Below are 21,156 nucleotides of genomic sequence, written 5' to 3'. Positions count from 1 at the left end.
AGAACCCTTTAGCCTTTAATTAGTGTCTTAATTTAAATTAAGAATCAGTGTAATCATTTTGTCTTGTTTCCAGTGCTTTTATTTCAGTCATCTTTACATGGATTTTAAGATTAATTCCCTTTCAGCTATTGTAATAGCTCTCTGGTTGCAGAACATAAACTAACTAAAAGTTAACCGTATCTACAAAAGCAAAGAGTATAAAAAGAAGACAGAAATCTCACAAACCCCCAGTCCATTCAGAAAAATTTAGTTCATGTGGGGATAAAAGTGCTAGCGATAATTAGGGCTACTAGAAAATTTTCTGTTGGAAAAAAAAATCACCTGGTTTTCTGACTGTTTCAGGGCTGCTACCCCCCAGAATGCCCCTTCATGGGCTGGGGAGACTCTGCAGAAGATCTGCCTTAGTTTCCCCTTCTCAGCCTGCTTGGGCAGCTGCAGTGACTTGCTGTTGTAACTCAGTGCAGTGATTTAACTCTCCGGCTAAGTCGTTAAATAAAAGTCCACCCCCTTCTGGAGTATCCAAGTCCAAAAATAAATTCAAAATAAAGGCTCTGACCCAGTTCCTCTTGAGCCCAACAGACTCTAGAGAGCATAGGCATGAGAATGACTGTGTAGCCTGTAGCGCACTCACTTGGGAGGGAGGGACCCAGGATCCAGCCCCGCTGCCAAGTGAGTGCACTACAGGCTACTCTGATCAAGTTGGTAAGAGCAAATGGGACAAATGCTCACTTTTGCCAAAAAAAGTTGGGATGGCCGGGACAGGGGTTAAAAAAGGGACTGCGCCTGCCAAAACAGGATGTATGGTTCCCCTACGTAGAGCATGCTCAGGAGAGGTAGCAGAGCCCTGTTGAAATCCCTTCCCCCACCAAGTAGAGGGGGAACTTGAATTGGGGGATCTCTCACATGCAAATGCCCTCAAATTGATGTGGAATGTAATCCGAATTCGGCCAGGGTCACAGATCAACTGTATCGCCTCTGAACTTGTGAAAAGGACCAGAACAGTGGTTCTCGAAGCCGCTCTGCCGCTTGTTCAGGGAAAACCCCTGCCCTTCCCACAGCCCCCATTGGCCTGGAGCGGTGAACCGCGGCCAGTGGGAGCTGCCATCGGCCGGACCTGCGGATGCGGCAGGTAAACAAACCAGCCTGGGCTGCCAGGGCTTTCCCTGAACAAGCAGTGGACTGGCTTTGAGAACCACTGGACCAGAGGACTATCAATAGCCACGGTCTTGGTTTTAGATCTGCATCAAAAATAGAGGCATTATGATCTTGGTGCATAGTTAAATACAAGTTAAATACACAGCTGAACCAAGTAATAATACTGGGGTATAATTTTGCTTCTATTTCAAGATTTTATACACCAGGTTTTGCCTCATAGTAAATATTTGCCAGAAATATAACATCTGAAATTGAGGCAGTAAGATGATAGAGTCCTTTGTTAATATTACTGTACTTATATCTAGCTATTGAAAATCAATGTACAGGTCACTAGTATCTGTTTATACAGTGCCTAGCACGACAGGGCTCCAGTCTCGGTTGGTGCTACTACAACACAGTAACAATGACAGGGAGAGAAGCAGAAGGGCCACACGATCTGCATTTACATGGATCCAGTGGCCCCAACACCCTGCATACCTGCCGTGGGGCATCTGGAGCTGTGCTGCAATCGCAGCCACAAGGGCCATACAGAGCCACCTCCTGCCCTGGGCACAGATATTGTTGGGCTAGGGAGTGGATTTCATGGCCCCAGCCTCTCCAAACTCCACCCACTTGGTGTCTGACTATTCTGTCTTTATGTGGGTGGAGTGGATTTCACCCTGACATCCTGTTTTACAATTGAGGAAATGTTTCTCCCAGACAGCACTATTTTCACACTGATATTGCTTTAAAAAGGCGAGCCATTACTTCCTTTGCCATTAACAAAAGAGATTGTAGCTCCACCTAGGAGAGTTCCTTGGACTGGCACATGCTGCATAGTGCATGTTAATTGTCTGCAAGATCAATTGGACAAATGAATCCTTCCAACAGGATTCTATGGGGTGCACTTGGTGATCTAAGCATGTGTAGAAATCTATTGCCTGATTCCTAAGGTAACCATATAGAATGCAGACGCATTACAACACTTTCCGCCAGTAAGAATCTATTAAAAAGAAGAGAGATTTCCTCTATTTTAGACCTAACACATTCTTTTTGGAGGTGAGGAAAAACTGATAACACCCTGCTTGAATCACAAGTCCTTCCGCAAGTCAATCTCATGTTTAATGAAAAGCTAGAATATGTGAGTGTTGTGGATACATTTAGCACATTCAATACCTACTTCATAATGAGGATAGAAATATTCTCATTCCAAAATGTAGTTTGGCTGTATGAATGTGTGTCACATTTTATCAGGGCAACATAAATAAAGGCTGATACTAACCCTTTATTTATGTTGCTTTTACTTCTTCCCTTTGTTCAGGTGTCACATTTTGATATGACCAATTCTGTCTGTGTTTGTGGGAAGACACCAACATGGAAACCCTTTTAAAAATACCCAGAGAGGCTTAGAAACCAGTGTCTGGCAAATATTGGGGCTTAAGTTTGAGGGACTCCATGGGAGCCAATATGGCTGGGGATTTCCTGTCAATACACAGAGAATGAGCTGTGCAAGTTTTGAGCTTACACAACTAATAGTAAACAACAGGATGTTCTGAAAACTCAAGCTGCAAAGACAATACGTGACAACTATATCCTGTGTTAGTTTATGTGTGGAGATGGCACACGCTATGTGATTATGGATGCAAACCCAAAACAGCTTCCCAAGGTAAAGATGGCCACTAATGACTTGGGCTTCAAGTCATTGGACTAGAAGTGAAAGAGGCTGTAATCTATAACAAAGGGCTCTCCCTGTATTCTTTAGCAAACTGGACCACTGAGAACGAAAATGATGCTTAAAATTGTTGATTGGCTCTAGTTTTCAAGATATGCTATTGGGTCAGTATATATGACCCTTGACTTGGGAATAGCGGAGGATAAGTGAGTTATAAAAGGGAAGGGATCTCAATTTAAACCAGAAATGACTAAAATACATCTTTGACTGGATCTATGAATAAATCTATGACTGGGTTTGGACAGTACTTGCTTTTTAGGCAAAACAATGAATGATGCAATCTGAAGCTGGTATTGCGTCATACATGATATGAATTGCATCATGTTATTCCTAGAAGTCATGGATGATGCAATCATAACAAAGCTTACATCACTCTGCTGAACAAATTGCCCTATATCAGCTCTAGAAATCATACAGTGTCGTGCTCTCTTATTTGTCAGTGTTTGATTTTGCAAAGGGACACATTTCTGTTTAGTCAAAGAGAGCAGAGATGCCTCGTACTTGTGTGAACAGTGCAGATAACTTCTACTATGTTTGTGGTGAAGTGACTTTTGCATCACAAAAACGCAGTATAACCACTATGGTTAAGAAAGCCTATCACCTTTATTTTGGCTGAAAAATTGGAGATCAGGACAAGAGGTGGGCCCCACACATATGCTGCAACACTTGTGCAACAAATCTTTGCCAGTGGTTGAACAGGAAAAGGAAATCTATGCCTTTTGCAGTGCCAATGATTTGGAGAGAGCCAACAGATCATACCAGCAATTGTTACTTCTGCATGGTGCCTCCAGTTGGAAAAGGTGTGTCAAAGAAGAAAAAGTGGACTGTGCATTATCAAAACATTCCATCAGCTATACGCCCAGTACCCCACAGAGAAGGACTGCCGGTTTCTGATGCACCAGAATCATTCTCACTTGAGTCAGACGAGGAAGAGGAAGAGGATGAAACTTCTGGTCCTGAACCATCAATGTCACAGGATCCACGTTTTCTCCCATCCTCCTCCTCTGAACCACACCTCATAACACAAGGTGAACTAAATGACCTTGTCAGGGATTTGGAACTACCCAAGAGTAAGGCAGAGCTGTTGGGCTCCAGACTCCCAGCAGGTGATGTTAGGGTTTCCATGTTCTGTGACCGTCAAAAGGATCTTGTCCCATTCTTCTTCATGGAAGGTGATCTTGTAGCCTGCAACAACATCGATGGTGTGATGGCAGCCCTCAACATCGTTCACGATCCAGATGAGTGGAGACTGTTCATTGATTCATCGAAGACGAGTCTTAAAGCTGTTTTACTGCATAATGGCAATGTTTTGCCATCAATTCCAGTTGGTCATGCAGTCCATATGAAGGAAACCTATGACAACATGAAACAACTTTTGAGGTGCATAAACTATGACCAACATCAGTGGCAGCTTTGTGGCGATTTGAAGGTTGTTGCTCTCTTGCTTGGTCTGCAGACTGGATACACAAAGTACTGCTGTTTTCTCTGCGAATGGGATAGTCGTGCAAGAGATTCCCACTACATCAAGAAAGATTGGCCACTCCGACAGTCATTGGAGCCTGGGAGGAAAAGTGTTCAGCATCCACCACTTGTTGAATCAAGGAAGATTTTGTTACCACCCTTACACATCAAGCTGGGTCTGATGAAGAACTTTGTCAAGGCCATTGACAAAACACAAGCAGCTTTCAAGTGCCTCCGTGGAAAATTTCCAAGGTTAAGTGAAGCTAAGATAAAGGAAGGTGTCTTTGCTGGTCCTCAGATTCGTGAACTTCTTTGAGATGATGCATTTGACCATGCACTGGGTGGCAAGGAAAAGATGGCATGGAAAGCCTTCCAGTTAGTGGCAATACATTTTCTCAGAAACAACAAGGCAGACAACTACAGGTTGTTGGTGGAAAACCTCCTCAAGGCATACAAGAGCCTTGGTTGCAACATGTCACTAAAGATACATTTTTTGCACTCTCATCTAGATTTTTTTCCACCGAACTGTGGAGCAGTGAGCAACGAGCACGGTGAGCGATTTCACCAGGACATTGCAACAATAGAGAAATGCTATCAGAGCAAATGGAGCCCATCAATACTTGCAGACTATTGCTGGACAGTGACAAGAGATGCTCCATTTAATGAATACAAGAGACAAGCCAAGAAGCGCCGAGTAGACACTGAATAGGACTAAACTATGTACATAATAGTTTTTGCCTTTTGTTTCATACTAAATTTTAGTTAGATAACCCTTTTGCTGATTTTTAAAGTGTTACATAAACAGGACAGGTGAAATATTATCATGTAAAGCAACCATAAACACATGAAAAGACCTAGGTTTACAATTTATGATTAAAACTCTACTATCTACACAATATACATAGACATCAAATGTAAAATCTTAAATATCTTAGAAACAGTAGCCAGTTGTTTTAATTGTCATATTTGAATTCAGCACATCAAAGTACATAATAAATATCACATTTTATCTCTGAAGCAGACGACGTCTCAAAAATTGTAGACCAGTGTTATCCAAACTGCTGGGATGTAGTGTTATCATTATATTTTTTCCCCTCCATCATTGCTGAACCAACTATAATCATGTCTATAATTGCTCCTGAAATCCAAACCTTTTGGACAAGGTAGGTAGGTCTATTGCTTGCAATACTTGCCAGAATGAAAGCGAAGCAACTGAAAAAGAAACAACCTGCATTTTCTTATAAAATTAGATGAAAAAAATAAAGAGAGTGAACTGGAAAATTCAAGTGTATTTTCTTCTTTATATTTAAAGCTCTTATTTCAATATATAGCACTTAAACATTTTTTAAATATTTTTTTTGTACCTTTGATTGCCCGCTTCATCTCTGGAAACAATTAGAGTAATTTCACTATACATCTGTGCAAATAGAAAATATATAAAATGTACTCAAGGCCCATGTCATAAGAAGGTGGTTTCAAGAGTTTCACTTTTACAGCAATTAGTTGGGGTCCCTTTAAGTTGTTCCTGGAAGTCATTTGAATTCTTCCCTGTTAAGCCTTTGAAATCCTGATGCAAAGAAGATATGGAGCCAAGCACACACATGTTGTCCTGTGCTTCACTTTGTAAACGATGTGGTGACAGTTGTAAAACTCTCCCAAACCGACTGAACAGGGGAGTTGATGTGATCCAGTTCAATAAACTGAAGCCTGACTGGTCGACTGTTGTGTTCCATGGGAACGTTTCTTCTACAGACATTGACTCCATCTCTGAAGTGTTGTGAGTAATTTCATGAAATCCCAGGGATTGTTCTTGATTGTTTGCCACTGAGGAGTGTTTATTTCCCCCACATAACAGAGATCCAGGAGGAGAAGCAGTAACACTCAATCCTGTTGTGTGTTCTGCCTTTGTATTTAATGGGAAAGCTGGGTCATTTCCATACTGAGATGATTGCGAAAAGGGGGTTTGGTTGCAGGCCTTAAAACAATCACTATAATTTGACTGAGGATTCTGTGGAGAATGTTCTGCACATGGGGGTTTCTGGGGAATGGTTTCCTTTTTGATATTCAACCTGTTCGGAATCTGGTTGCGAGTCTCTGGAAGCAATCTATTCAACTGGCATCCAAGCTGAAGTTGAGTTGGGAAGACGGTTCCCTGAAGGGTTCTGTACAGAAATCTGAAGGAGGAAAAATGTACATATGAAAAGAAATCAAAGAAAGAGGATCTGCTTGAGATTTTATCAAGAGAAAAATGTCCACAGAACAGAATATAACAATTACTTTAACAGAAAGAGTTTATACAGGCAAGTACCACAGTTAATTCATTTTCCTTAGATTTTTGACATTTAAAATAAAAAGATTGCCCAAAGAGCTCTGAGTACCCTGACAATAATGTGACCTACAATAACTACCCACCAGCGATAATACCAATACACAAGTAATTGGACTCTGCTAGCCAGCAGCCTTAAATAATCAAATGAAGCTAATAATATACTTCAGCTGACTGACAATAAAAAAGAAAAAAAAATTAGAAACGCCCCTCACCCAAATCATATTGGGGCACATCCCTTCACCTTTCCTCTCATTCCACCCCAAAGTAGACAGCCACTAACATATACACACACAAGGGGAAGATACTATACCTGGGCAGTAGTGCAACAACTGGTGATATAATACAGATCAAGTAAAACACAGGCTCTCCCATCAATTTTTCCATAGTCCAGTAGGGATTGGATGGAGGATAACATATTGGGCAAGAAACATTATAAACCAGAGCCACAATGAAAAATAAAAGGATACTGAAGATACAAGATGACCAGTGGAACAAAGTCTAGAAGAAACAGCAACAAAAACTGATTTTTAATTTTCTGGTACAAAATCCATGCACAGAATGTATTTACATCAGTGTAATTTCATAAATCCTCATTCTACAAACAGGATTACAAAGCTGCTCACTGCTCACAGTTTCAAACCATTTTCATGTTTGGTTAAAATGCTTGATAAAAATAGACAGTGCTGAGGGAGTAAAACACGCTTTTCTTGATTTTAAAGAGTGACACTGAGGAAAGAGGTAAAATATCCCCAAAGGCTCCTATATAATTTCCCTGTGGATGACTTACCCAGGTTTTGGTTTCAATAGCCAAATGTAATATAATGGTGAAAAGAGCTATCGTGGTGATGAGAGTTCCCCAGGAGAATAGATCCACCTCTGAGTCATAGTAAGTCTGAAAAGAAGGAAAGGGGTTTTAATCTGTATTTTCAGGTCTGCTCCTCACAGTGCATGGAATAGGATGTCTGAATGGATAACTTACGAAAAAAGGGATGTAAAAACAAACTAGACTTTGATAGAGCGCATCAATCATGTTCATCCAAAACATGTGTGGTTGGTACTCCTGTGACACAAAAACATACAGTAAGAGTCTAACGAAGACGCCATTTGTTAGTACTAGACAAAAATCTGAATTGAAATGTATTTCTTCCAGTGCTTGTGCAGACAACCTCATCACTCTTCTCCTTTCCGAGGCCAACAAACCCCACCCTCCTGATGGAGTGATTAGTTGGGATTTCCATGACCTGAATTTCTGCCTCTAAAGCATCCTCTTCTGTGAGTTTTTCCACAAGAGGGTATAATTTAGAACTAAGCTCCTGATCCAGCACCGACTTGTATACATGCCTAACTTTATGCATTATAATTAGTCCTATTGACTTCAGTGGAGTCACATACTTGTGGTATTCAAACTTCAACACATACTTACATCTTTGCAGGACTGGGGTTTAAGGGCCAGATTTTTAAATGTATTTTGGTGCCTGATTTCAGTGGGGAGTTAGGCACCTAAACACATTTAAAATTCTGGCCACAAGTCTTGTACATCTAAAACGAAAAACTATATATTCAAGAAAGATTAAATGTGGAAGTATGCAGCTTACTTTGAAAGGAAAATCCACAACAATATTTAATTAATATTTACACAGCAATATAATCAGTCCTTAAGAAACAGTACTGAATTTTACTAACCCATTAGTATAAATAATTTAACCATTTTTTACATTCACATGAATTATCATACAGAACAACTGGGTATAGAGGAAATTTTGTAAACATCAGATTGGTAAAATGCTCATTTACTTTACTAATGTTCTTATGCAGGTTACACATTTCCCATGATAATTTTTTAAAATTAATTCATTAAGCTCCTTTTTCCTCTAGTTCATGGTTTCCTAAGCCTAGAAATGAGACTATCATAAAACTCTTGTGTTCTTTGGTCTAATGAAACAACATGTAGACTGCTCCAATTAAAGTCTTTTCCAAAGAGAAGAGTGAGGATATTACTGGCTACTGTGACAAAGTTCCTCCTCTACCTTGGTGGGTCCTGAGCTTATTTGGCAGATTTGCTCACTTCAGTGATCTTCCCCACAGTCTGGGTCAACTTCTCCTGTGTCTGATCAGGAGTTGGGAGGTTTGGGGGGAACCCAGGCCCGCCCTCTACTCCAGGTTCCAGCCCAGGGCCCTGTGGATTGCAGGTGTCTATAGTGCCTCCTATGACAGCTACAACTCCCTGGGCTACTTCTCCATGACCTCCTCCAAACACCTTCTTTATCCTCACCACAGGACCTTCCTCCTGGTGTCTGATAACACTTGTACTCCTTACTCCTCCAGCAGCACACCCTCTCAGCTCCTTGCGCCTCTTGCTCCCAGCTCCTCTCACACTTCCTCTCCTCTGACTCCCCCCTCCCTGACTGGAGTGAACTCCTTTTTAAACCCAGGTGCTCTGATTAGCCTGCCTTGATTGGCTGCAGGTGTTCTAATCAGCCTGTCTGCCTTAATTGGTTCTAGCAGGTTCCTGATTACTCTACTGCAGCCCTTGCTCTGGTCACTCAGTGAACAGAAAACTACTCATCCAGTGACCAGTATATTTGCCCTCTACCAGACTCCTGTACCCAACTGGCCTGGGTCTGTCACACTACCTACAAGCAGGAATGGTTTAGCAAAATTTTCTTTATAAGTCTTTTTAGACAGGTATTCAATGAAATTGCTTAATAGCATTCAAAGAACCTCAGAATGGACAATGGACTCAACTTTGAGAAGAAAGATTTCTCTTGTCAATCTGCTGACTGTTTTGCCAAACCAATCATCCTTTAGACTGGTTTGTCAATGAAGAAAACCAAACAAAACCTCCAAATCAGCTTAAACTAAATCAGTGACTAGCTATTTTTGTCATCTTTTAGTAGGGAAGTAAATAGGGGCATTTATTTTGTGGAACTTTAATTGCAATGTGCTGGAGCAGCAGGCCAAAGGACGGAAATATAAAACCCAGAAACAACAGCTGATGAAAAAGAAGATAAAGACAAACACACTGTAAATGAGCAGTTCTGCAATTCCCCACCTCTTCTTTCAAGTATCGCATCTAGAAATACTACTAGAAATGTAATGCACCAAGCACTGGGTGCACTGTTGGTTGAGAGTCAATGGCTCCCTTCAGAAGCCAAGGTGCCAGTTGTCTTTGAGAAGCTGTTGTAAGGCTTCTGATCAAGAAGACATCTCTTGACAATGAGACGTCTGCTAACCTGAGAAGCCACCCTCATGATAAATCTGCAGTTGCAATCAGCAAAAGTGGTCTAGCTTGACGGCCTTCTGCCCCTTTCCTTGCAGTTTACCCAGAAATGGGCTGCAGCCAATGGGTTTTCCATAGAGGGTTTCTGACTCTCAGGGGCGGCTCCAGGCCCCAGCACGCCAAGCGCGTGCTTGGCCCCGCGAGGGGCGCTCTGCTGGTTGCCGGGAGGGCGGCAGCCAGGGTGCCTTTGGTCCCGCGGCTCCGGTGGACCTCCTGGTGGAGCCGCGGAACCGGCGACCGGCAGAGCGCCCCCCGCGTCATGCCGCTGTGCATGGGGCAGTGAAATGTCTAGAGCTGCCCCTGCTGACTCTGCAACTCACTTCACCACTCAGGCCACCAGAGCCCAGATTTGTTAACCCTCTGGGTCCACTTCCTGGTTCATCCTCCTCCGCCCCTTGTGGAAGGGCTGGGGATTGAGCAAGTTCTTATTTTTGGTGGGTAAACAGCATTATGTTATGGTAGGAACAGTCCATTTTACTCTGCTACACAATATATAAAATGACTTATTTTGTGTTTCTGTTTGAAATTTGTAACAGCACCTAGATCCTCAAAGGGCAGGTGCTCAGTATAAGTTGGAGGAAAAAACAAACCCACTAACAAACATAAATCCATATATTTTAAGATACTGTTTACAAAAAGGCTTTTTTCTGGCATATTTAGTTTCTGGCATTTAGATATTTTGTTAGGATTATTATAGGGTATGTCTACACTGCAATGAAACACCAAGTCTCAAAGCTCGGGTCAGCTGACTAGGGCTTGTGGGGCTCTGGCTGAAGGCTACAAAATTGCAGTGTAGATGTTTGGGCTTGGACTGGAAGCCAGGCTTTGAGACCCTCCCTCCTCGTGGCCAGCTGTGGGGCTTTTATCCCAGTGCAGACCTACACCTAGAAATGCTAACAAGCAAGAAAAACAGTTTCTCAGACTCCCATTCTTTAGCTTTTATTCGGTACCATTGTGTCCTTTGCCACCAAGATTGGTTTTCATTTAAACTCATGACCATCAGAAACAATCTTCTGAAAGGCAAAGTTTTTACCTCCATTTTCTGGCCACTTTTGTAGAGGTGAGGTACACCAATTAGCACTTCAGCTGGTATATCCTTATCCAGCACACCAGTGACCAGTTGTGGAAGAGAAGAGAATAATACATTAAAGAAGATCAGGTACCACTGATCAATCATTGAAGAGCCAGAGAACCCACAATAGAACTGGTACCAGAAGAGAAGGGCCACAAACATCTGCAATCAAAACAGCAGTACAGGAAGCATGATCAGTCAGGAATTTAAAACAAGTAGGAAATCTCAGTACATCATCTCTCCGTGGCTCTGTGAAAGCATGTTGGCTTTGATTCTGCAAAGACTTGCACATGTGCTTAACCTTAAAGTCACGAGCAGTCCCCACTGAGGACATCTGATCTTCTATTATTTATTATTCCCAATCCCTTTACTCATGCTTAAAGTTAAGCATGTGTATAAGTCTTAACAGGATTGTGGTCTTGGATATGACTGGGGCTTTGCCTCACATGACATTAATTTTCAATCCAATGATAACTCTCGAATACAAAATGCAGCTAAACATAAATGAATAATGACACCATTTTTTGTGGCGTTCCACATATATTTCATGAATGTAGATCTCATTGTGTTGTTTACTACTGTCATAAGAAGGATCCTGTTTCTATTTCAATATCCTGTGTTGGTTTGAGAATTTTCTGGAGACTTAGCTAGCTCGCAAAGGCAAAGCAGATAGCACGAGAATCACTGGGCTTTTCAGCTCTTTTCAAGACTGTAATGAGAAGAGCACAGCCAGGAGGATAGAACTATACCTTGCAGTGAAGTTGTTTGATTTGACCACCACAATATCTTTGATTTTCAATGTCATCAGATTAACAGCAGGTGGAGATTTATCATTCTACAATCCTCACTTTAAAATGAAAAGGTAAATCATTCACACTGAGGGAGTGAGATGACCCAGGTCTTGGGAATGCTGCCCCCAGCTTGGTTGGGGTCACCCAGGGATGGACAAAACACACAACCCACTTTTGCTACCATGTATGTGGGCTAGACAACCAGATCAGCAAGGCCGAAGTGTCCATAGAACAGCTGGGGTTCATTTAAACTACCGAGCCCAGCTGTTAGTGATGTATCTATCTATAAATGGAGGTAAAGTGTGTCTGGAGATGAAGACATGCTTGTTTCAGCTTTGAGGGGAGACTGGATGCCACAACTTGCATCCTGGAAAAGGGAGGTGTAAACTGCTGGGCAGGTTTACAGCCAGGGAAGGAAATAAAGCTCCAAGCCTCAGTCCTTCTACGTCCCTCTTCTCCAGACTCGTTGATTATCCACCAAAGAATTACAAAAATTAAAAGCAAATCAACTGAAAATACTTGGCTGTCATTCCTGAAAGGTTTTCTCTGCTTTAACTAGCTAGGAGGGGAGAGGCTGTGCCCTCTCCCTTAGCTCCCATTTGACCCAGCTTTCTCTTCCTTTTATATGCCGCCTGAAGCAGCCATATGACCAGCTGGGACCTACCCTGCAGCACCTTTTAAAATCCTGCAGCATGGTTTCTTCAGCAATCCGGGGCTTAAACTATGAGCTAGATAAATTCTACTGCAGAATGGAAATTGACACAATACAAGCAAATGTAAAAACCCGAGGAGATAGAGATCTAGCAGAGTGTATGCAGCACAGTTATCCTGATTCCCTGTGGACAATTCATCAAGAGTGGTCTGCCTGTGAATGAATCCGGTACTTGCATCTTAGAGGAAGTTAGAATTCTCCTTCCCTGAGGGAAGCCACTACATGTCTGACTCATTCAGGTCTATACATTCTATTTCCCACTGTGGTTTCAGGGTTGGTAGCAACTAGGATTGCTCTTACGGGCTCTGAAGGCAGCAGAAGCAGAGCAACCACAAAGAGAGATTCTTAAGTTTCATTCAAGCCTGGGGGCAACAGCTTCAGAAAATGTCTGCAGTTGGATGTCTTACTAAATACAGCATGAAAAAATAACACTTGTAATTGGGGGCAGGGGTGGGGAAAGGGGTGTATTGGAATGTAAGATTTTACAAGTATCGAACAAAAATGCAAGAGTATAAACTGAATCCTTGCATGCTGATCACTGGGATGTACTTACATATATTTCTTGAGAGTGTTTTGATTTAAAAATAAAATTGCTCTGAGTACACTTCTCTAAAAGTATAATATTCCACTTTCATTGATGAGGTTCAGTATTATCATGGTGATGGGCACAACAGAAATATATAGATAGGAAGGTGCAGATGCTCAGCACATCTCAGGATCAAGCCTAGAACCATGAGTCTGTGTACACCAGCATTTACCAATGGTAGCAGCACTAGCATAGGCCAACTATTCAAATTTGGCTTGCTTTTTAAGGCTTAGTGAGATCTTTGGAACTTCAGAATTTGGAAGTGTTTACTTTGATTATTTTTGAAAGCATGCAAGTATGACATTCTTGATCAGAACATGCTTAGAATACTTTTATCGTGCCCATGTTAATGCAAAGATAGTTCGACCAATGATTATTTTTATTATTTACCTAGCACACATGGTGTTCCTATCCTGGTCAGCAATTTGAGCAAAAATACAGTCCTGTCCCATGACAATTAAAAGTTACCTTTGGACTGAGACAGGGATCGGCAACCTTTGGCACGTGGCTCGCCAGGGTAAGCCTCCTGGTGGGCCGGGCTGGTTTGTTTACCTGCCACGTCTGCAGGTTGGGCCGATCGTGGCTCCCACTGGCCGCGGTTTGCCGCTCCAGGCCAATGGGGGCTGCAGGAAGTGGTGCGGGCTGAGGGATGTGCTGGCCGCCACTTCCCACAGAGCCCATTGGCCTGGAGTGCTCCTGGAGCCCATTGGCCTGGAGCACCGTGGCCAATGGGAGTCGCGATCGGCCGAACCTGCGGCTGCGGCAGGTAAACAAACTGGCCCAGCCCGCTATGGGGCTTACCCTGGCGAGCCATGTTCCAAAGGCTGCTGATCCCTGGACTGAGACCTGACATGGCATCTTTAGACCAAACGAAAATTATGAGCAGGGATTATACAAAAGTTGGAAATCAACCTTAACTAGACCGGGTGCTACTTGCCCTCTCAGTTACACACACGAGGCTATATTCTCACTCCCATTATGCTCTGGAGCATCAGGAATGCTGTGTCTGGCCTGGCCCCACCCCATCCCACTCCTTCATGATCCCTATTCTCAACAGAGTGTGCAGGCGATGCAAATCCACAGTATCTTCATGCCAGTCAATGATTCTTCTGTGCTAAAGGAATCCTCAGCTGCATCTTCGAATATTGTGTGAGTGATACAAAGGGACTCAGCCAGGGCTGAGGAGGTGGGTTTCTAATAGCCCCATATCTAGTAATGGAGTTATTCATGACTGGCACTGGTCATAGCGTAACTGGGAGGAGATACAGGCCCATACTTGGATATGTATGGCAGTGTGCTCCTTTCACTGTGTATTTATTTGGCTGAAGGAAGTCAGGGAAAACAAAAACACTTCCAATATGCTTGGCTGATAAATATAGATGGCCCAAATTAGCTCAGATCACTGGGGACAAATTACAGTTTGCACAAGGATTAGGAAGAGAAAACCCATCCACTACTACTTCTGACCAGCACAGGGTGGACTTGGCATTAAAGGCTCCTATACCTAGCCAGCTAGATTTTTGCGAAAGGTACTGCTCTATAAAGAAACTTTTGTTAAGCAGCACTTCTTATTCATGTTACCTAATTTGCACATTCTGCAGCACACTGTCGCTGTCACAGAGTGGGGCCTGCTATTCCTGTGAATGGCAGCCAGTTGTCTTTCAACTCTGCAAGCTTCTTTGGAGCTTATTTATAAACCATTTGAAGGCTGACCTCATGCTCATTTCACACAAAATAAACCCTAGAAACATGCGGAGCCACAAAACTGTCAAGTCAAACACTTACTGCATTTTTGTAGAAGAAATACAGCACCATATTGGCAAGCCGGGAATAACACCAGTGCCCATGAACAAGCAAGAGCTTTTCCAAATGCCGAAATCTTGGGACTGCAAAGTCACTCGCCATCACTGCCTTCAATGAAAGAGGAGTTGAAATCATTATTGTAAAGTGTCACCTAAGACACACAGATAGTACGTTTGAGTATCCTGCAAACATCCACAAACGTAAAGCAAGAGTAACTCCATTAAAGTCCAATGGAGTTGGATTAGTTCCACCCTGGTGTAAGTGAAAGAAGAGTCTGGCCCATTGTTTCCTCAATGCTTTCACAAATCGTTATAATTTTATAGTGCCCAAAAGCAAACCAGGTGCTTCAGAAAATACACAAAATGACAGTGTCCTTGCTCCTAGAAGATTACGATCTACACTAATACAGATGGTGACACAAGTGACAAACCATAGGAAGGAAGTGGAGTGAGGAAGGACCAAGAGTTATAGTTGTGTGATTGCACAGATGCTCATAGATGATGGCTGTGAGCTTTTCTCTTTTTAAGAAATACAAAGAAGATAGTATTATTTTGTGCAGAAGAAGGGAGTTTTCAGGAGGGATTCAAATGACTGAGATATATAATAATATGCTACATTACAATTAGTGGAGTTAAAAAGGCAAAACACCCAAATAATTTATTTTAATTAATGATCATGATCTTGACTTGCAAAGATTTGCCCAACCCACATTCCCCTGAGATCTCAGTATTCTGAGGAAATTTGTTTTAACTATATTCAAGTTCCCTAAATTGTGAGAAATCATTACAGAAGAGGTTCCCCTGAAATTTTACAACCTGCCAATTCACATCTATGGTATGAATCACCACCATTTCTTTCTATATCATAGCTACTTTTGACTGGCTAAATTTCAAGGTAAAGTATACTTAAGATTTAAGACCTCCCCAAATCCCTCCAGGTCATTGAGTTGGCCACAGATTCCACCTACAGTTGTAGTGCTTTTTAAATTTACATTTTGTTTATTGTCTTATTCATTCACAAGGATGCCTACATCTGTTTCCTTCTCCCCTTCCCATTTTCTAATTCTATTATGGAATGATGAGGTAAAATTGTTTCCTTTTCTTTATTTTATGTTTCCACCAAATTATTCCAAATCACATTCTAAGAGTTTTTAAAGGTCTATTTTTGATATGAGGAAGGAATGGAAAGATAGTTTTATCCAATTACACTTGCATGTTTATCTTATCCCAAAATATCAGTTTGGATTTGATATTTTCATTCTCCTCCATCCCCCAGGTTTTGCATAGGAAAGCATGGTTCATGCTCCATGCTGCTCCTTCCATAGGATTTGAAAGAAAAATAAATCAGCCAGTTTGCTGTCTGAGAGATCCAGATGCTTGACTCCTTTGAAGTACCTGCATGTATACAACTTTGACAGCTGCTTATTGTACAAAGGCATGCATGATTTCCTACGGAACCCTGGGATCAAAGGCAGGGAATCCATAAGCCTTCCCATTATGTGTGAACATTCATTAAAAAATAAACATAAAAAGAGAAATAATCCAGGTGGTTTAATCGAATAACAAGCGAAATGACAAGCTTTCGGAGCAGAATGCACCGAAATGGCTAGGGACACTGAAAGACCAGATGTCTCCGAATTACAACTGAAATGAGGAATTGGAAGGAGGAAAAAGAAGAAACAGAGAGAGGGAGAGACGTGGAGTATTATATCTGGGAACTAAAATGATGTTCATGAGAAATCAGGAGTTTGAGTTCATGCAGAGATGCTAGGAGCCGATTCAAAGTGCAATGAAGTCAATGGAAAGACTCCCACTGATTTCAGTAGGCCTTGCAATGGGCCCTGTTACAACAGCCTGCTCAGGATTCCACACTTGTTAGGCTCTGTTCAACCCAAATGTCCTCCCATGCTTGTAAAGCCTGGGGAAGCTGTGTGAGGCTCCCAGGCTCAGCATCTGCTGAGTTTACTCCTTACTCTGATCCTGATTACAGCAGAAAGCCCTGTTAAAAAAAACCCTATTTCAGTCTTAGCCCAAGCTTTCATCTTTTACTGCCCAACTGCCAGGGGCGGCTCTAGCAATTTGGCCGCCCCAAGCACGGCGGCACGGCGCAGGGGGGCGCGCTGGCAGTCGCCGGTCCCGCGGCTCCGGTGGACCTTCTGCAGACGTGCCTGCGGGAGGGTCCGCTGGTCCCGCGGCTCCGGTGGAGCATCCGCAGGCACGCCTGCGGGAGGTCCACCGAAGCCGCCTGCCGCCCTCCCGGCAACAGGCAGAGCGCCCCCCGCAGCCTGCCGCCCCAAGCACACGCTTGGCACGCTGGGGTCTGGAGCCGGCCCTGCCAACTGCCCTGCCATATATAGCAATCAGGCTGTCTGGAGTGATGGCCAGAGACACAGGCATACTGAGTGAATCCCCCAAAAATCTCAGCAGGGGCAGCTTCTTCCCAGCTGATTGACAGACAAACAGGGAAAAGGTTTTACATGGACTGCATGATAATGGGGGGGGAAGGGGGCTGAGCTCCCCTCCCCACCCAAACTAGCAATCCCTTAACTCTCGCTGCAGCTACTCACATTACAAGGGCTGTAGAGTAAAACTCATATCCGACCTGCATGTCCCTGCAGGGAGAGGAGAGCAGGCCTCTTAGGCATATTGTCTCAATAGGCTGGCCTGGAGCACAAGTGGGATATGCAGCCTTCTGAGGCTTATACACTTCAGTGCCACCTATCTTAGCTGCATTCGGTAAATAGATTTGTCCAGCCACACCACAGGATAATTTTATAGGACCAGTGCAGGAGATAAGAAGAATAAAAGCCAGAGGAGGAAAATGAAGGAGGGGGAAGTCAATTTAATCTTTATTTATTATAGAAATAGGACATAGCTGAGGGCTTTTTAAAGTTAATAACTGATTTCTTTAAGAAGTAAATGTGCCGAAAGACCTCCTGGAATTTGAGTTTTATGAGGTGAATGTAAAATGTTTAGGCTCACCACAGATTGGATAAGAAACATATGCTCGAACTCAAGCATAAGTGATTTTTACAAATCCCAACTGGTACACCTCAGGGCAGCTTGCAACTTGCTCGTTTACTTTTTCTGTCTGTCAAGAGGTAACTTGCTCTCACTGACTGGGGGGCAAGATGCAAGCAGTCATACGGAAAATGTTTTAGTCCAACTTTTTGCTGGGGAAACTTTTCAATAAACAACCCACATTACCTGCATGCCCTCTGGACCAGAGATCCCCACACCCACGTCTGCTACCTGGATCATGCTGACGTCATTAGCTCCATCACCTAGTAACAACAGGATGCAACATTGTTTGATATTAATAAAGCAGTGATGATTAATGGCAGAAAAACAAAGGAAAAATAGGTGACTGTAAAGCATCAGGGACCTGTTTGAAACACCTGTACTTCATGGAACTACAGTTCCAAAGCCTTGGAAGGGACCACCACACCCTTAACGTCTATCTATCTAGGTTTTTGCTATACCATGCCAAGGAAACATAAACTGAGTACTTCTGTATGAGTGGGTCTCTTTAATGGGACCTGGAATACAGAGATCATGTCTGTGTTGCATGGATACTAAGAAGTCCATGTGCAACAGGGGAACAAACTCCTGAAAACATTCCTGCTGCAAACTAACTGATTGGAAGTATGAAGGGGACCCTAAAATTGGGCATGAGGCTGGGCACAATGGGATAAACTCTATGACATTAGACTCAGAGTGGGGAAAGGAGGGTTATGTGAGGAATAAGGAGAGCTTTCTCAATTTAAAGTGGGGGAACCTTGTGGGTGCTGCAGGATTCTCAACTGGATGACTGACAAAGAGTCCCCACTATCAACCACATATTGGAAAATGGTTGTGAAGAACTATGTTAGCTGACATGATGCTGATCACAACTTTACAATCATCGTAGCCCTGGACAACTGGTGTTCAGACCCATCACCTACTCATGATAAAAAATTGAGGGCCTTGGGTTTAATCATGAGTAGCTGAAATGATGCTGAACACAGATTTGTCCTGATCTATACTGCAAAGTGAAGGTCAAAGGTGTCAGCTCACTCAATTCTTTACAAAACGTTGCTCTATTCAAGCACCATTGTGGAGTAGATCAACTCCATTTGGCCGGCTTCTGCAGGAAGTAATCCCAGATGCCACCTTCAAAACTCTATTTTTGTTTGGAATAAATGTTCGTAAGCTCACAGAAACATTTTCAAACTAAAATTGAAGGTTTTAGACTTCTAAAGTGTCCAGAAGAGAAGGGAAATTCAGAAGGGGTGTGTGCATGTAAATACAGGCTCATTGAAATGGAGATACTTGCCTATTGCCAAGGTCATTGCTTTGAGTTTATCTCTGACTAGTTTTACTACCATGCTTTTTTGCAGTGGGGTAGAGCGAGAACACAGAACTGAGCGACATCTCCTGGCTAGTGAAAGAAATTTGTCTTCTAGTGTTTTATCCAGTGCATAAGCCAGAGTCTTTCCATCAATCACTAAGCCCAAGCTGGAATGCACTGAAGATGAAGGTGGAGAGAGAGGGCAAAACCCAACTGTCGTGTTTCCAGCAGTCTTGTCTATTGTGTTGTTTGAAAACTTAGACTCTATATATTGCAGACAGTGGTCCAGCAAAGCAGCACTTGTCTCCTGAAATACAATACAAAAATAAATATGTTTAAGTGAAAGTTGCTGCTGTGGGATCATGTAATCAACTTACTGTGCTCGTTATAAATTTAGAAATGGGGAACATTAGAGTCTGCACTATTGATTCCACTTTGACAATTTTTATTTCTATTATTCTTTCCTTCTTCTTTACCCTATCTAAAAACACTTAATTTTTGTTGCAGAAGATACTGCCAGCAATGGATAAATAAAGGGCTTAAAAGCGATTCTGTTTACTTTTTAACCCGCAGTGATGGCTTTTAAACTGATTTCTTTCAGCTTGTCCTCAGAATAGCAGAATTGACATGTGATATAATGAGAATCCAGTGCTGAGCTAACTATGGTGATGAGCATCACAGAATGCCTATTAATCAAATCATTGATCAGGTATTTGTAAATGCCAATTAAAGGTTACTTAACTAATTTTAAAATCGATATCCTAACCAAACTTAATTAACAGAATGTATTACTAACATATGAACATTTAAGATAAAATGCTACCAGTCTTGTAGCAAAATATTTTTCAAGTTATCAGAAGTAAAGAAGTGAAATAATAGGAAATCAATTTACCAGCTAACTTGCTATACTAAGAATGGACCATAGTTATCTTTTCCTTCCTTTAGAAAGGAATTGTAGTTGGATAGTGCTAGTCTACCTCCAGTTCTGGATTTGAAAACTGATTTAATCACCACATTCAATTACTTTGGTGCTATCAACCTGGTCCCTTCTATGTTTGACCATATCAGCAAACCCCTTGCTATTGTGTATTTAAGACAAGCTGAGCAATGCCTGACTGCAGCTTGGGTTATCAGTCCATCATGAAATTCAAACATTTTCCTTACCATCAAATGAAAAAAATCAATGTAGGAGAGTCTGACTTATCTAATATTACTGTCCATTGGTTTTAAAATTATTATTTTGTATTTTTAGAGGGTGGCAATAAGAAATAAGTGAATACTATGTCCCAGCATGTACCTTACTATGGTATGCCCCAGTGGCTCTCAACTAGGGGTCTGGGCCCCCTGTGGGGGGCACGAGCAGGTTTCAGGGGGCCTGCCAAGCAGGGTGGCATTAGACTTGCTAGAGCCCCGGGCAGAAAGCCAAAGCCCCACCATATGGGAGTATAAATAATTAATAAATAAATATCCACATACAAATCCTATCCCCAAAATATAGATTGCACAGGAAGAAGAAAGATAAAAAAGAAGAAGAAAGCAATCAACCTTTTAACTGCAGCTGCCAAAATCAAAGCAAAACTAGTTCACATTTGGACCTCAACCTAACATTTAACCATCTGATAAGGATCTGTTTACCAGTGACTCAGCATTCAAGGTGATGATTTCCTCATCATGATCTAGTAGCTTGCATGCATAAGCTATATTAATGGCTGTTTCTTGCTTGTCTCCAGTGAGAATCCAAATTTGCAGCCCAGCTTTACGTAAGTTTGCAATGGTTTCTGGGACACCATCTTGTAACCGGTCTTCAATACCAGTTGCACCTGAACACATGAACAAAGCAAATAAATCAGTGTTCAATAAATACTTGGTTACTCAAACTGTTATGTCATGAGTTCATCTTAAAATCTGGTTTTGGAAACACCACCAG

At 42.2% G+C, this 21,156-nt stretch overlaps 1 protein-coding gene across 1 annotated transcript in view; it reads right to left on the bottom strand.

Annotated features, from left to right (window-relative positions):
- Positions 1–5,279: 5,279 nt before the first annotated feature.
- ATP10A (ATPase phospholipid transporting 10A (putative)) overlaps positions 5,280–21,156 on the bottom strand; it is a 146,020-nt gene continuing 130,143 nt past the window's right edge. The window contains exons 13-21 of the mRNA XM_045005148.1: positions 20,865–21,049; positions 19,215–19,536; positions 18,107–18,183; positions 14,883–15,008; positions 10,970–11,170; positions 7,636–7,716; positions 7,444–7,548; positions 6,967–7,154; positions 5,280–6,501 (exon numbers count right to left, since the gene is read on the bottom strand). Coding sequence (XP_044861083.1) covers positions 5,787–6,501; positions 6,967–7,154; positions 7,444–7,548; positions 7,636–7,716; positions 10,970–11,170; positions 14,883–15,008; positions 18,107–18,183; positions 19,215–19,536; positions 20,865–21,049 — 2,000 coding nt within the window. The 3' untranslated portion in view covers positions 5,280–5,786. The remainder of the gene's footprint in view (positions 6,502–6,966; positions 7,155–7,443; positions 7,549–7,635; positions 7,717–10,969; positions 11,171–14,882; positions 15,009–18,106; positions 18,184–19,214; positions 19,537–20,864; positions 21,050–21,156) is intronic.

This window comes from Mauremys mutica, chromosome 1 (genome assembly GCF_020497125.1).
Source record: "Mauremys mutica isolate MM-2020 ecotype Southern chromosome 1, ASM2049712v1, whole genome shotgun sequence".
Lineage (NCBI taxonomy): Eukaryota > Metazoa > Chordata > Testudines > Geoemydidae > Mauremys > Mauremys mutica.
Note: the sequence above shows the minus strand (reverse complement) of the source record. Positions and strands in the feature narration are given on the sequence as shown.